This window comes from Ciconia boyciana, chromosome 7 (genome assembly GCF_034638445.1).
Source record: "Ciconia boyciana chromosome 7, ASM3463844v1, whole genome shotgun sequence".
Classification (NCBI taxonomy): Eukaryota; Metazoa; Chordata; class Aves; order Ciconiiformes; family Ciconiidae; genus Ciconia; species Ciconia boyciana.
In genome coordinates this window covers 30,707,985-30,721,343 of record NC_132940.1, presented here as the reverse complement: position 1 = coordinate 30,721,343, position 13,359 = coordinate 30,707,985, and the positions used below count along the sequence as shown (strand labels likewise).

The 13,359-nt window shown below is 56.3% G+C and overlaps 1 protein-coding gene across 5 annotated transcripts in view; it reads left to right on the top strand.

Moving 5' to 3' along the window:
- The window catches only part of CACNA1E (calcium voltage-gated channel subunit alpha1 E), a 139,520-nt gene extending 126,930 nt beyond the window's left edge, over window positions 1-12,590 (top strand). For 2 of the 5 annotated variants that reach the window (XM_072866748.1, XM_072866750.1), the window contains 10 exons: window positions 2,536-2,632; window positions 4,394-4,499; window positions 5,640-5,747; window positions 6,288-6,388; window positions 6,686-6,792; window positions 7,443-7,551; window positions 8,875-9,003; window positions 10,507-10,687; window positions 10,800-10,993; window positions 11,570-12,590. In XM_072866748.1, coding sequence (XP_072722849.1) covers window positions 2,536-2,632; window positions 4,394-4,499; window positions 5,640-5,747; window positions 6,288-6,388; window positions 6,686-6,792; window positions 7,443-7,551; window positions 8,875-9,003; window positions 10,507-10,687; window positions 10,800-10,993; window positions 11,570-12,109 — 1,672 coding nt within the window. In that variant the 3' untranslated portion in view covers window positions 12,110-12,590. Of the gene's footprint in view, window positions 1-2,535; window positions 2,633-4,393; window positions 4,500-5,639; window positions 5,748-6,287; window positions 6,389-6,685; window positions 6,793-7,442; window positions 7,552-8,874; window positions 9,004-10,506; window positions 10,688-10,799; window positions 10,994-11,569 lie in introns of those variants that run through there. The other 3 variants (XM_072866749.1, XM_072866747.1, XR_012043291.1) reach the window with 2 other exon arrangements.
- Window positions 12,591-13,359: the final 769 nt, after the last annotated feature.

Below are 13,359 nucleotides of genomic sequence, written 5' to 3'. Positions count from 1 at the left end.
GACTTCCCGTGGAAGTCCAGCAAGCTCTGTCCTTATGCTGGGGAGAGCAGGTCTTGTAACCAAATCTTGCTGGGACTGTATTCTGGCAGCTGGCTCTGCTCCTTGGGGCTATCTCTACCTTTCTTCACCCCCTCTGCTTCTAGCAGACATGCAAAAGTGAGCCAAGGCATCACTTTTGCCCCTTAAAAGTAGCCCTTGAGATGGTCATGGGTCAGGCGAATGTTCCACAGACATTCATGTCCTTATGGACACCTCCTATTCCTGAATCTACTCTCACATCACTTGCTATTCCGGTGCTCTGTTCCTAACAGCCTGGTACGGCACAGTACTTATTTCCTAACCACAAGGAGGACAGATGTCCCCCAGATTTCCCCCTCCATCACTCACAGGGTTCTCTCAGAGCACCAGGACTGAGCCATTAGTGGTTTTACAGGCCACCCTGTGCCATAGCCACAGGGCACGTCTCCATCCAGACACAGGACAGATGGCCAGCTCTCCCATCAAGGATGTGCCCATGCTGGGACCAGCTCTTGGGAGCCATCCTGTTCAGATGGATGTCATTCCACGTGTCTTCCTGTGCTTCGCTCTGTGGGGATGTGGTTTATGGGCACTGCTGTGCTGCTCAAAACACTTTAAGATCTCTGCTCGGAGAAGCAGCAAAGTATGCAGCCTGTCTGTGAGAACAGACAGTGTGGTCCTTCTTGGTCACTGATGCAAACTCTTCCTTTCATGGGAATCCATTCCTCCTTCATTGTGCAGATAATTTCAGTATGAAAGACACTGCCTGACATGTGCTGGGTACACTAAAATCCCCGCTGCCAGGAAGGGTGGGTGGAAGATCACTGTCTTGCTTCCTTTTTGCACAAAGTTCTTGAGCATGAAGATTTTGAAGTCATCTTCTCCCCATCAGACACCTCGAGTCAGTGCACATCCAGCTCTGCCAAGATGCTGCTTTACGGACTCCTGGACCTGGATATTTCCTCTTGATCATTCCACTTAATAGTCTCCAATGTTGTTATCAATCCTCTTTCCAACTCATTTAGGTGTGTCAGGTCTCAAAGGGGATGGCTTGTCCAGCCTGTTCTGTGCCTGCACCCCAAACAGCTCCCATTGCAGGTCATCACCATCCCTAGTTGACATCCACAATGTCAGGACTAATCTTGGTGGGGGCCTCTTTGGCCAAGGGGCTGCTTCCAAACCAGCCAGTACCCCCTGAGAAGAGGAGATATCTTCTTCTCCCCTTTTCACACTGCTTTCAGCACACAGATAGGGAACTGGCCAGGATCCCCCGGGGAGTGCTTAATTTTTCGGCAGTGCCCTCTCTTCCAGGCCATGCTCGCTGAGATGGGTTCCTCTCCAGCAGCATCGTCCCAGCCCAGCTGTAAGGGTCGATGCCTTTGCTGTTGCGAGGTTGCCCTTGCCCATTAACCACCCTGAACATTGCAGTGCAGGTTGAAAGCCTGGCACAAGGGGAAGAAGAGGTGGCCGAGCCCAGGATCCCTGGGAGATGTACTTGAGTGGCCTCCTGGATCTGCAGAGAAAGGGATATCTCAGCTTGGCAGAGGGCTCAAGGCATCATTGGGTGGCCCGTTTTTGGTAGCGGTCCTCACTGCAGCAACCCTAGGCAAGTCCTTACAGAGCAGAGGAATGCGAGGTGAGGGTCCATCCTAGCTGCCTCCCTTGGGAAACCCAAACGAACCCCAATGTTGGAAGGCCCAAACAGCTGCCTCTGCTGAGACTCTTTAAACTCCAACCTGGTGGAACTTGCAGCCGCATGTGGGAGACAGCCAGGGCGGGAGCATGGCATGTACAACTTTTCCTCCCGGTTTTGTTTTTTCAGCCAATTCAGCATGCCTTTTGCACTGGTGCATGGTGGGAAAGTGGTCCATCCACAGAGCCAGACGGAAGCAACTGGGCATCTTCCTTTGACAAGTGACCCTGGCCCACTGCCTTCTATGCAAGATGCTGCCTCCCAATTGCATAGACCTTATGAGCTGGGGATACACAGCCTTCCGGCTATGGGTTAGGTGGCGATGCAAAGAAATACCCAGCCCCCCCCCCGGGAGGGAAGACGCTACGGAGGCCACAGAGCACTGTGGTGCAAACCACTGTTACCTCAAATAACCCATGGCTTGAGTGCCGTGTATCTGATTTATACCACTCGCACACAGCCCTGGAACCTGTGGGACAAGTTGGGGGCTGCTGGAGGGCTTTAGGAAAGGGGTTGAGACCAGAGAAGGACTCCCAGACTGCTAGCGAGACAGGCACTTGAGGCCAGCAGCAGAGAGGAGAGGGGTGAGTTGCTTTCTGCCAGCATTCCTGGGTCTGTGTGAGCAGTGCTATAAATCCACATCAGGACAGTCTCTCATGTATGATTTGCCTTGATTAACGGGTTTCCTGTTCTTTTCCTGTTTGTCCGTTTGTTTTTTCTCTCCTGTTTTCCTGTACTATTTTTGTTTGTATGTTTTTCTGCTCTCTGGGAATGCCTTCTCTCTCTCTGCATCTCCCTCCCTCCCCTTCCCCCTTTATGAGCAGTGGCCGAATCCATTACACTGAGATGTATGAAATGCTGACTCTTATGTCACCACCGCTAGGCCTCGGCAAGAGATGTCCTTCCAAAGTGGCCTATAAGGTAGATCAACCCTTCCTTCTACGGGGGCTAGAGCCGAGCAGGAGCTGGGGCTTGAGGGAGCTGTGGGAGGTGGGGCTGGGGGAGCAGGGGAGGTGTTGGGGGCATCCAACATGTGTTTAGCTCGCTCCTGGGGAGCCCAGTGTGCTCAGAAGAGTCCTGGCCACGCTGGCTGGTCTCCACTGCCCACGCACGTGACGCTGCTGTGGTCACTCGCAAGCCCAAGGAGCTCTGGGGTGGAAGACCCCAGTGGAAGGAAGAGCGGGGGCAGGATCACCAATAGTGTGGAAGTGGGAGGGTTGGAGAAGATGAGGTGAGGAGAAACCCCGTTGCACAGTTGGGAGGGTGGGGTGTCCCCAGGAGCTCACTGGCCCAAGCTTGTCCCCTGGGCTTAGAACCATCTTTGTCCCAGCCCGTGCAGAAACAGGGCTAAAGCCCATGGAGATGGGAAGCCGGTGGGCAGCAAGGACGTATCCTGAAGGAGCAGCTCTGCAGTGCATGAGGAGCCAGGTGCATCAGCACGAGCTATCCTAAGGATGGCTTGTGCAAGGCAAAGCCAGGTGCTTTCAAGAAGCAGCTCTGAGTTTTACCCCCTTGTTCCTCCTGGGGTGGTGGCCAGCAGCCGGCTCACGGCACAGGCACAGCGTGCTCCCGGCTGCGTAGGTGTGGAGCAGGAGCACGGGAAGCCCTGAAGGACGTGGGGTGGGAGCTGTGTGGCTTTGCTGAGGGCAGCTGCTGCCAGGACAGAACCCGGAGCTACAGAGCAATGTGTTGTCCAGGTCTGGAGCAAACTGAAGCTTTCCTTGGCCACAGGCTGCTGCCTGCGGCTCTTTCAGCAGCATTCAGGGCTAGCGAAGGGAGGATTTCTGCACACTTGCAAACACCCTGCTACCCTCTCCAGCTCTCACATGTTGGTTCATGCATGCATACATCCACCATCGCACTTTTCCAGGAGAAAAAGGGAGGCTTGAAGGCAGGGAAAGGACATGAGAAGCCAGGGAAAAAGGAATAGGCAGGGAAGGGATGACCCAAGGTATTCACAAAGCAAAATATACTCTCTGGAAAGTGGATCTGGTCACTTCGGTTTGCACCCCGCCTGCCCAGGGTGGGGAAGGAGCATGGCGTGTCTAACCTGCCTTGGTTGCCCTTCTCTCTTTCCTTCTGCACTTTTTCTACCCCTCCTTCCCTTCCTCACCCTTGGATAATTTGGATCCTGTGCATGTGCTGGCAAACTTCATCTCTGAAAGACGCAAAAAGGGAGCGCCAGGATGTAGCATGCTAGAGGAATCCAGCCAATCTGAAGTCCCTGAAGGTTAGGGACCCTCCTCTACCCTGCCCCAGGTGGGAAGGGTTGAGAGCTGAAAGCCAAACCACCCCAGGAATGGAAACCTGGGCCCCCTCTCCCCTTCCTAAGCATTCCTGACTCCTGCATCCCTGACGGATCAGGTGTGTCTTCCCAAAAGTGCTGGGAGGTGCCGTGGCAGCCCCGATGCTATGGGGAGGGGGGCTCAGGGGCCATTCCTGGGGTGCAGGAGGAAGCCCTGGAAGGCAGTGAGCCGGTGTCCTGGGGTGGAAGGAGCCGGGGCGGTGGGGGGGTGATCCTTGCCCTTCTTTTTTGGCTGTGCTGTTTTGACACTCTTTGTTGCTTTTTATTTTTTAATTTTTTTCCCTTTTGTTTAATGTTTAATTTCTTTTCCTCCAGCCTGGTTGATGTGTTTTTCGATATTGTTTTCCGTCCGCTGTTTTCTTCTCTCTCTTGCGCAGAGACTGGTGCTGATGAACATGCCCGTGGCCGAGGACATGACGGTCCATTTTACCTCCACCTTGATGGCACTGATACGCACGGCCTTGGACATCAAAATTGCCAAAGGTAAGGTCGGTAGAGAGGGGACAGAGCCAGGAGGGTTTCAGAGTGACTGGCACTCATCCTTTGGGCAGGCTGAGGACATCACAGCCAAATTGGGGTTGGCTGCCCAGAGCCTGTCATGTGGATGGAAGTGATTACCTTGAGCAGGCAAATTTCTGCTGTCTCTATAAAAAATCTATTTCTTTAGGAAAGAGGTGGCCAGTTCTCCACTAGAAGCTGCTTCTAGAGAGCAGAAACAGCTTGATGTGCACTGTGTAAAGGGGGAGAGAGAGAATTCCTCTTCCTCCCCACATACAGAACCAAACCAAGGAGGGAAAAGATCACATGTGCTTGGCTTCCTAAATCAGGGGAACAGAAATCTTTCTCTCCGGGAAAATAAAATGTTCAGAGCAGGAAAACCTGCTTTGTTGTTGTTGCTGGAAACACTCTGATTCATCAGATCAAAAGCTTTCTGCAGAAACATGCCATTTCCAATAAAATGTCCCCTGGGAACAGCTCAGCTGTTGGAAGAAAACCCAACCCAGGGCAAGATACCAGCAAAAGCCCAGTGCTGAGACAGCTCCTTGGATTCAAGCCCCTCTAGATACAGCAGAGATTTGAACCTGGGTCTCCTACAGCTCGGCAGAGTTGCCCCGGGCCCAGGTGTCTCTGGCTGGCGCGTGTTGACAGCTCCCTTTGAGCCTGAGTCTTCCTAAGCTCAGCAAATCCCTTCACCGTTGGCCAGAGAGCTCTGCTCTCCTTGCACAGCATCGCCGAGTACTTAAGGATTTCAACCAAGTGGAGCTGCTCTTTCACCAGCACATGATCCACTCACCAGAAAAGAGAAAGTGGGGCAGCAGCAGGTGTGTGTGGGCTGGAGTAGGATTGGAGCCGCAGAGACGGACCCAAGGCGAGCTTGAAGATGGCAGCTTTGAGTGGGAGGGCAGGGGACGGGGAGATGGAGGCACATATGGAAGGGATGGTAGGAAAGCTCCTGCAAGAGCAGGAGAGCAGGCTCGCTGATGCAAGATGGCCCTCCCAGTCCAGAGAGAGCTGGTTGCTGCTTGTGAACCTCACTTCAGGATGGGAAAGGGGTGTTTTTAGTTGGACCCTGGTGCCGGCTCTTGATGTACGTGGGCCATTTTTTTTCCCCCGCTGTTCAAGGTGGTGCAGATTGGCAGCAGTTAGACTCTGAGCTTCAAAAGGAGATCCTGACCATTTGGCCTCACCTCTCCCAGAAGATGCTTGACCTGTTGGTACCCATGCCAAAAAGTGAGTCTCTGCAGGGGCTGTCATTGCTGCCAAGTTCCTGTCATACCTGCAGCAACTTCTTCCCTAAGGGAGGTGGGGACTGGTCAGACCCATCCCCAGCTTGGGGGAGAAGTGGAAAAAGGGTTTGTGTTGCTACAGGCTGGCTTCTGCCTTTCTCTGCCTGGCTGCTTGGGAACCTTCTTGAAAAATGCCCAGTTTGCAGTGATCTACTCCTGCCAAACCCAGGGTTTCCTCTAAATCATCTCTGGAGCATATAAGGGCAGGAGGCTGAGCATCACTTGCTCCGTTACATATGATGATGTGATGAAGATGTGTGTCTTGGTGGTTTATGATGATGCTTTCAAGCCATCTCCATCCATTTTATCTCCACGTGGAGCATCTGGGTGTTCATGTCTCTTTCGGAGCAGTGAGCAGACTTTGAGGGTCACCAGAGTATTCCACAGCAGGGCTCTTCCCGAGATCTGCGCTGGTGCCTTCAGATCTGCTGTTTCTGTTAAGACAAAAGTGTCCCCCACCTTCCTTCCTCTCTTATGTTCTCAGCCTCTGACCTGACTGTTGGCAAAATATATGCAGCCATGATGATCATGGATTACTACAAGCAGAGCAAAGCAAAGAAGCAGCGGCAGCAGCTGGAGGAGCAGGTGAGGCTCAGCAAGGGCGCGCGGTGGGCAGGAGCAGGGAGTTCAGAGCACCCTCGCTGCTTCCTACCACGTCCTGACCAAACGTGCAGCCAGCTGCATGGGATGCAGCCGAGGGATGAGGACGGTGGTACAGGTTGGGCTTTGGTGACTACAAGGCACACATACGTGCATTCTCAGCCCCCAACAGCGAATATGAGCATGCTGTCACCTTCCCAAGTGGCAGGGACTTGGTTGGTGAAGCACTGGATGTTCATCTGCATTTCCTACAAGCTCAGCTTCTTCCTTTCCTCAATACAGAAAAACGCCCCCATGTTCCAGCGCATGGAGCCGTCCTCCTTGCCGCAGGAAATCATCTCCAACGCGAAGGCTCTGCCTTACCTCCAGCAAGACACACTCTCGGGCCTGTGAGTATTGCCCTGAGAAGAAGGGAGGTAGTCCTGTCGCTTTTCTGTTCCTGCAGCCCTCGTTTTGTTCTCTGGAGCTGGCACTGGGATGCACAGAGGGTTAAAGAGCTGCCAAGAGCAGGGGAAACCCAGTTTGGGGCAGAAAGCTCCTGGCACAAAGCTTTTGCAGGATTCCAGGTAGCTGGTGTGTGTCAGCATCACCAACAGCAGCGGAGGTGGCTAAGGGGGATGGCCAGGTGTCTGCGTGGACGCTCTTCTTGCAGGACCATCCCAGCACTAAGTACAAGCCCTCTTACCTAGGGGAGGGTCTGGGGTGGACCTGAACCTCGAGAGCAGTTGAGCAGTGGGTCCCTGGGTGGTGCAGGGTCGGTGGGGGATCCCAGCACCCTGGGTGGTGGGAATGAGATGGTGGGAGTTGCTGGCACTGTGCTCGGGATGTCCCCACTGCTGCCACAGGACCTGGGGCACTGGTATCCTTTCCTGCCTGGGCACCTCTTCAGCTCTCCAAGGAACATGATGTTTGTCCTGGGGGTCTTGACAGCCTGGGGGGCAAGCACGGGGGCTCACCAGCTCTGAGCTGCTGGAGAGGCAATGCCCAGTGATGGCAGCACCCAGCTTGTAGCCTCCCTGAAGCTTGACTGTCTTTGCAGGAGCAGCCGAAGCGGGTTCCCCTCGCTAAGCCCGCTCTCGCCACAGGAGATCTTCCAGCTGGCGTGCATGGATCCGGCCCACGGGCAGTTCCAGGAGCACCAGTCTCTGGTAAAGTCATGCACTGTCTGGCAGGCGCTTGCCTGCAGTCCCAGCAAGGATGCTGGTGGGCACGGGGAGGTGTGGGGCTGCCGACATGGCGGTGAAATGCTGCTCCCTGCCCCTGTGGCAGTGAGCACAGCGGAGAGAGGGCAGCTGCTGGGTCACGCACGGATCCAAAGCAGGGGACAAATGTCCCCAGGTGTCCCCCAGCTGGGGCTCTGGCCCCTCGCCTCTGTCCGGGCACTGGGGACGCAACCATCCCTGGACCAGCCCTGGCGAGTGGGGCCAGGCAGCAGCAAGTGCTTTTGGGGTGAGAGCTGTGACCAGGGTCCTGCAGTAAAATATCCTTCTCTTCACAGGCTGCTCTTTTTTCCACTGAGCGCTCATTTCAGTGGGTTACCCCGTGCTGAGTGATGGTATCTGATGTTTTCGGATTCATGTTCATTTTGTTGTCAGTGCTGGTGTCCCCAATCCCAAACCGAGCTGTCAAACTGTCTCCAACGGGAGCACACCCCTCCGGCCTCACACACATGCCGGCCGGCAGCAGCAGTGTCTGTCTGTGTGTGTGTATATATATATATACATATCTATATATATCTCTCTCCATGTCTGTGTGTGTGCATTCGCGCACCACCCCGACACTTGTCGGATGCAGTGTTGTACCACTGTGCATCTCCAGCCCAGTCCGTGTCCCCGGGGTCTGTAGTACTCTGTCTGAGCTGTGTACTGCGCAGGCGGGCGTCCCCTGCCCCATGCCACCGTCCTGCCGGCGGGGAGGTAGCAGATGAGACTCCCCCCTCCTCGTAAAGTCACCTTCTAGCAGATCTCCAGGGCCACTCCCTGCCCATCTGCTTGACACCACGTCCTGTACAAAAGAGTCCCCTCAACTGGGAATTAACCAAAGCGCAAGGGTGCCACGGTCGGCATGCTTTCTTTTAATGGGGATGTGGCCAGAAAGCCTTTAAAGCAGGTCAGAGAGAAAATCCCCTATGTTAGTCCCCTTCTGGCAAAAGGAGAAGGAGTTAAAGCCTGAGCAGTCAGGGCATCCCCAGATGCAGGCAGGGTTTCCACTGCCACTGAAGAGGTGCAAGATGAATTGGCCATCATGTGAGCCTGAAGCACCACATCTGGGCTCACCTGCAATGGATTGTGAATCAGAGATTATTCTTCAGTCGTGACATGGTGGATCATATGTCTTAGACTCCATTTTTGGACCACTTAAATTCTGCCCCCCGTTGAGTGAGCAGGGCTGTCCCCTGCAAACAGGGCAGAAGCAGTGCGCTGCCCTGCTCCAACCCCATCCCAAGAGCTTGGCTGTGTGTTTATTTCCAGGAGCCAGAGGTTAGGGAGTTTCAAAGAGTGCAGCCCTCTAACCATGGCAGCTGCCTTCCCGTGGACACTCAGGACCACGCTGTCTCTGGGAGGGCCTCCTCCATGCCTCGTCTCACTGTGGATCCCCAGGTAAAACCAAGCAAAGCCCCCATGGGTGCCGGGTCCAAGCAAAGCCTACCAGGTAACACTGGGGCTTCTCTCCACGCTGAGCAAGTCCCGCAAGCCCCATGGCTTCCCCAGCGCCCCAGTATCGGAGCATCTCCCTGTCTTTGGGGTGCTGCACAAGTAGGAGAGCTGCTATTCCCCTACATGGGGGGAGGCAGCAGCAGAGAGCAGCCAGGGGAATCAATCTCCTGGCTCATGTGGGAGGTCCACGGTGGAGCAAGGCCATGCTGGGAGGTTGCAGGGTCCCCCTGCAGTGGGACACCTCTCCTTTCCTCCAACCCCGGGTGCTGGCTGAGGTTTGAGGAGTCCCAGCCTGGCTGTCAGATGATCTCCTGGGTGATGAAACGCCTTTTCCTTCCTTTCCCCTTGTCCCAACGCACACGCTTCTCCATCTGTCCAGGGGAACCCAGGCCACATCTCACCTCCTCGTTTGTCTGCCCGGTTTCTCTGTTGTTCTGTCTTGTACTCAGCCTCCACCGAGACACAGATGCTCTTATGGGGTTTGGTTTTGCTGTGAAGTCTCTGGGTCTGCTTTCTCACAGAGGTCCTGGTGTCGGTGCTGGTGTGACATGTCGTGGCACTCTGGGGAGGCGTGAAGAGGAAGAGAGGCTTTGCCTTGTGGGCTTTATTGACTATTTGGCAGCAGGGGAGATGATCAGAAGGAGAGGATGGGAGCAGAAAGGGTATGGTGCAAGGAGAGGAGGCCGGGAGAATGGCCCGAGGCTGCAGAGGCAAAAGGCTGCTAGAATAAAGCAAAGTAAAATATAGAAGGAGGTGATGTTTTCCATAAAACTCGTGAGAACGCAAGCTAGAAGGAGGGGAGAAGGTTGAAAGGAGAAGCATGGGAGAGAGAAGAAAAGGAGAGGGAAGATAAAACAACATCGTGAGTGGGGAGAGAGGGAATGAGTGCAGGGGATGGGGATGTGGGAATAAATGAGGGCCAGGGAGGGGTCTGGAAAAGTGGCAGCAGATGGGAAAATAAACACTGAGCAAGAGGCAGTGGAGAATCCCCTCTCTGTCAATGATTTCTTCTTCGACATCTCTGTTTGCTCTGCTTGACCCTGTTTTCAAGGCAGGGAGGGATGCTGAGACAGCCTGGGGGGCAATGGCTGGGTACCCCCCATGTCCCCACGCCTGGGGTGGGATGCTGCTGCTCTTCCCCCGACACGCAGCGCCTTGGCTTGAATCACAGTCGCTGGCTTTGCTTGTGGAGCACAGTTCCCAGCCGGCTGGGGCAGGGGAGCTCACAAGCCCAAAAGCTAAACCCCGCTTTCCTCCCACCCCTGATTTGTGCAGAGATTATTTGGGGGTGCTCTGTTCAGGCTGGCCGCCACCCCACCCCGAATCTCCCCATCCTGGAGGCTGGTGTGCCAGTGATAATGGGTGAACCGGTAATTGCTCGACCGCTGTCCCCCCCAGCCCCGTGTGGTGCTAACCCCCTCCCCGGCTGGCCGGGGTTGCTTGCAGGTGGTGACGGACACCAGCTCAATGCGGCGATCGTTTTCCACCATCCGGGACAAGCGCACCAACAGCTCATGGCTGGATGAGTTCTCCATGGAGCGCAGCAGTGACAACACCTACAAGTCCCGCCGGCGCAGCTACCACTCCTCGCTCCAGCTCTCCGCCCGGCGCCTCAATGCTGACTCGGGTGAGCAAGGGCGGGTGTCCCCATCCCACACCAATGCCAACCCCCCCCCCCGAGCAGAGCATCCCCCACTCCTGGGGAGGGGATGGTGGGGACTGACGGGAATGTCCTGCAGGCCACCGGTCCGACGGGCATCGCTCGGGCGGCAGGGAGCGGGGCCGATCCAAAGAGCGCAAGCACTTGCTGTCCCCCGATATCTCCCGCTGCAACTCTGAGGAGAGGAGTCCCCAGGCACACGACGAGTCGCCAGAGCGGCGGCGCGAGTCCCGGTCACCCAGCGAGGGCAGGTCACAGACACCCAACAGGCAGGTGGGTGACAAAAACCCCTTCCTAAGCACAAAGGGACGTGTAGAAAAAGCTCCTTGGCAGAACTGGAAAATAAGCCCCAACTCCAGGAGCTCTGTGCCGTCTCTCCTCCCTACGGTGGCATCTCCATGCCCCCTGTGAGCTGAGCAGGTTGGGGCTGCTCAGGCACCCGGCAGACCGTTTGGGGAGAGGGATGGATCTCCACACTGATCCTCTCACCGCTGTGGCATCCGCTCACTGCCAAGGTCGAGGTGTCCCAGCTACACAAGCCTGCAGATGCCAGTGCCTGAGTGTGCTTGAAGCCCACGGAGATGCTGCCTGTGGAGACCAGCAGCTGGCGAGCCGTTAGCTCTTCCTGCAGTGGGTTTGCGGGTGCTTTTTACTTTTGACCACCAAGAGCAGACACCATCCTCATCCCTGGAGCCGACCCCAAGGCAGGGGTGGGGCAGGCGAGAGCGCAGCAGGGCCTCATCCAAGCAGGAGGATGCTCCAGGGAGCCCAGGCTCAGGGTTGGGGGGAGTGAGTGCACGGTGCTGCCCATCGCCCCAGTATTCCCCAGCATGTCTTGGTGCGTTGCAGGGAACGGGCTCCCTGAGCGAAAGCTCCATCCCCTCCATCTCGGACACCAGCACCCCCCGGCGAGGCCGCCGCCAGCTTCCACCAGTGCCACCCAAGCCGCGTCCCCTCCTCTCCTACGCCTCCATGCTGCAGCATGCCGGAGACGCCTCGCCACCTGCCGAGGAGAGCGAGGGGGGGTCCCCGCTCCTCTCCTCCACCCTGGATCCCAACGCCGCCGGCCTGACCGAGTCTTCCAGCTCCCCGGCGGGGAAGCAGAGCCGACAGTCCACCCCGCAACGCTACATCTCGGAGCCCTACCTGGCCCTGCACGACGACTCGCACGCCTCAGACTGCGGTGAGGAGGAGACGCTCACCTTCGAGGCGGCCGTCGCCACCAGCCTCGGCCGCTCCAACACCATCGGCTCGGCCCCGCCGCTGCGGCACAGCTGGCAGATGCCCAACGGGCACTACCGGCGGCGGAGGCGAGGGGCAGGGCAGGGCGTGATGTGTGGGGCCAGCATCGACGTGCTCAGTGACACCGAGGAAGACGACAAGTGCTAGAAGCTGCCCCCCACCCCGTCTCAGTTGCCCCCCGCCCCGCCACCACCCTGCCCCTCTCCAATGCATGCTCTTCGCCACGCCTGGGAATGAAACAAAACCAAAACCAAATGCAGGGGAAAAGGAGAAAACCAAACTGACCGGAACAGGGGGAAAAAAAAAGGAAAAAAAAGGTCTTTGTGCAAAAAAAAAATTAAAATCTGTCAACTTTCATTTATTACTATCACTTTTTTTTTCTGCACAGAGAAGCATTTGATGGGCGGTGGAGCGGCCTGGCCAGGCGCGCGTGCTGGGGGGCGAGTGAGAGCCCCCCCGGCCGCAGCCCTGCTCCCTGCCCTGAGCGGGACCCCCGGGAGGCTTGTCCCGATGGTTTTCCGCTGCCCGAGGCCGGAGAGTCCCAGAGAGGGAGTACCAGGGGCCCCCTTTGCTCTGTCGCTCGGGCTCATGCTGCTGTGGCTTTGAATTTCCCTCCCCGAGGGTCTCATCCAGCCCAGAAAAGGGGCAAGGTGTGATGGCGGGGTGTGGGGGGCCAAGGGGTTGGGGTGCACTGGGCAGACTGGAGCGGCTCTGCCTGCTGGGGGCAGGGGGGGCAAAACTGAAGACAACTGGTTTGTACTGGGGCAGTGGGAGCAGGGCGGGGGGGCTCAGTGCTGCCGAATGTATCCTGTCTCCCACCAACATATATTTATTTATATACGGAGAACTCTAGGTGTGCCTGTGTGTGTATATACGGTATGTGTGTGTATATATATTTATATGCTGTATATATAAAGATATACACATACATGGATTTGTTTTAGTCATCTGACAATGCCGGGGAGCCCCTTGGGGTTTTCACTGCCCGCACCCCATTTGGCGGGGGCAGGACCAAGCCTCCCCGGGGGGCTGCTGCACACCCGTCGCTGTAGCAGAGCATTGGGAACATCACCCTGCTCCCCTCGCCCTGTCCCTGATGTTTCCAGCGGGGGGAATTGTGTTTTCTCCGTTATAGGTAGCTGCAGTGAGGGGTCTTTGGGTAGCTCTGCTGCCAGCTGCACCGTGCAGTGCCTGCGGGAGTGGGATGCCCAAGGGACAAGGACAGGGCTGTCCCTGGGGGTACGGCTCGCTTGGTGCCAGCGGTGCCGAGGGGGCGATGGCAAAACTCTCAGAGGCCTCTTTGCTGTGTTTTCCCAGGAAAAAGAAGATTCCCGTGTCTGCAGGGGAGAGAAGATGTTGTGCGTGCGTGACAGTACCCTAAGATCTGTCCTCCCAGC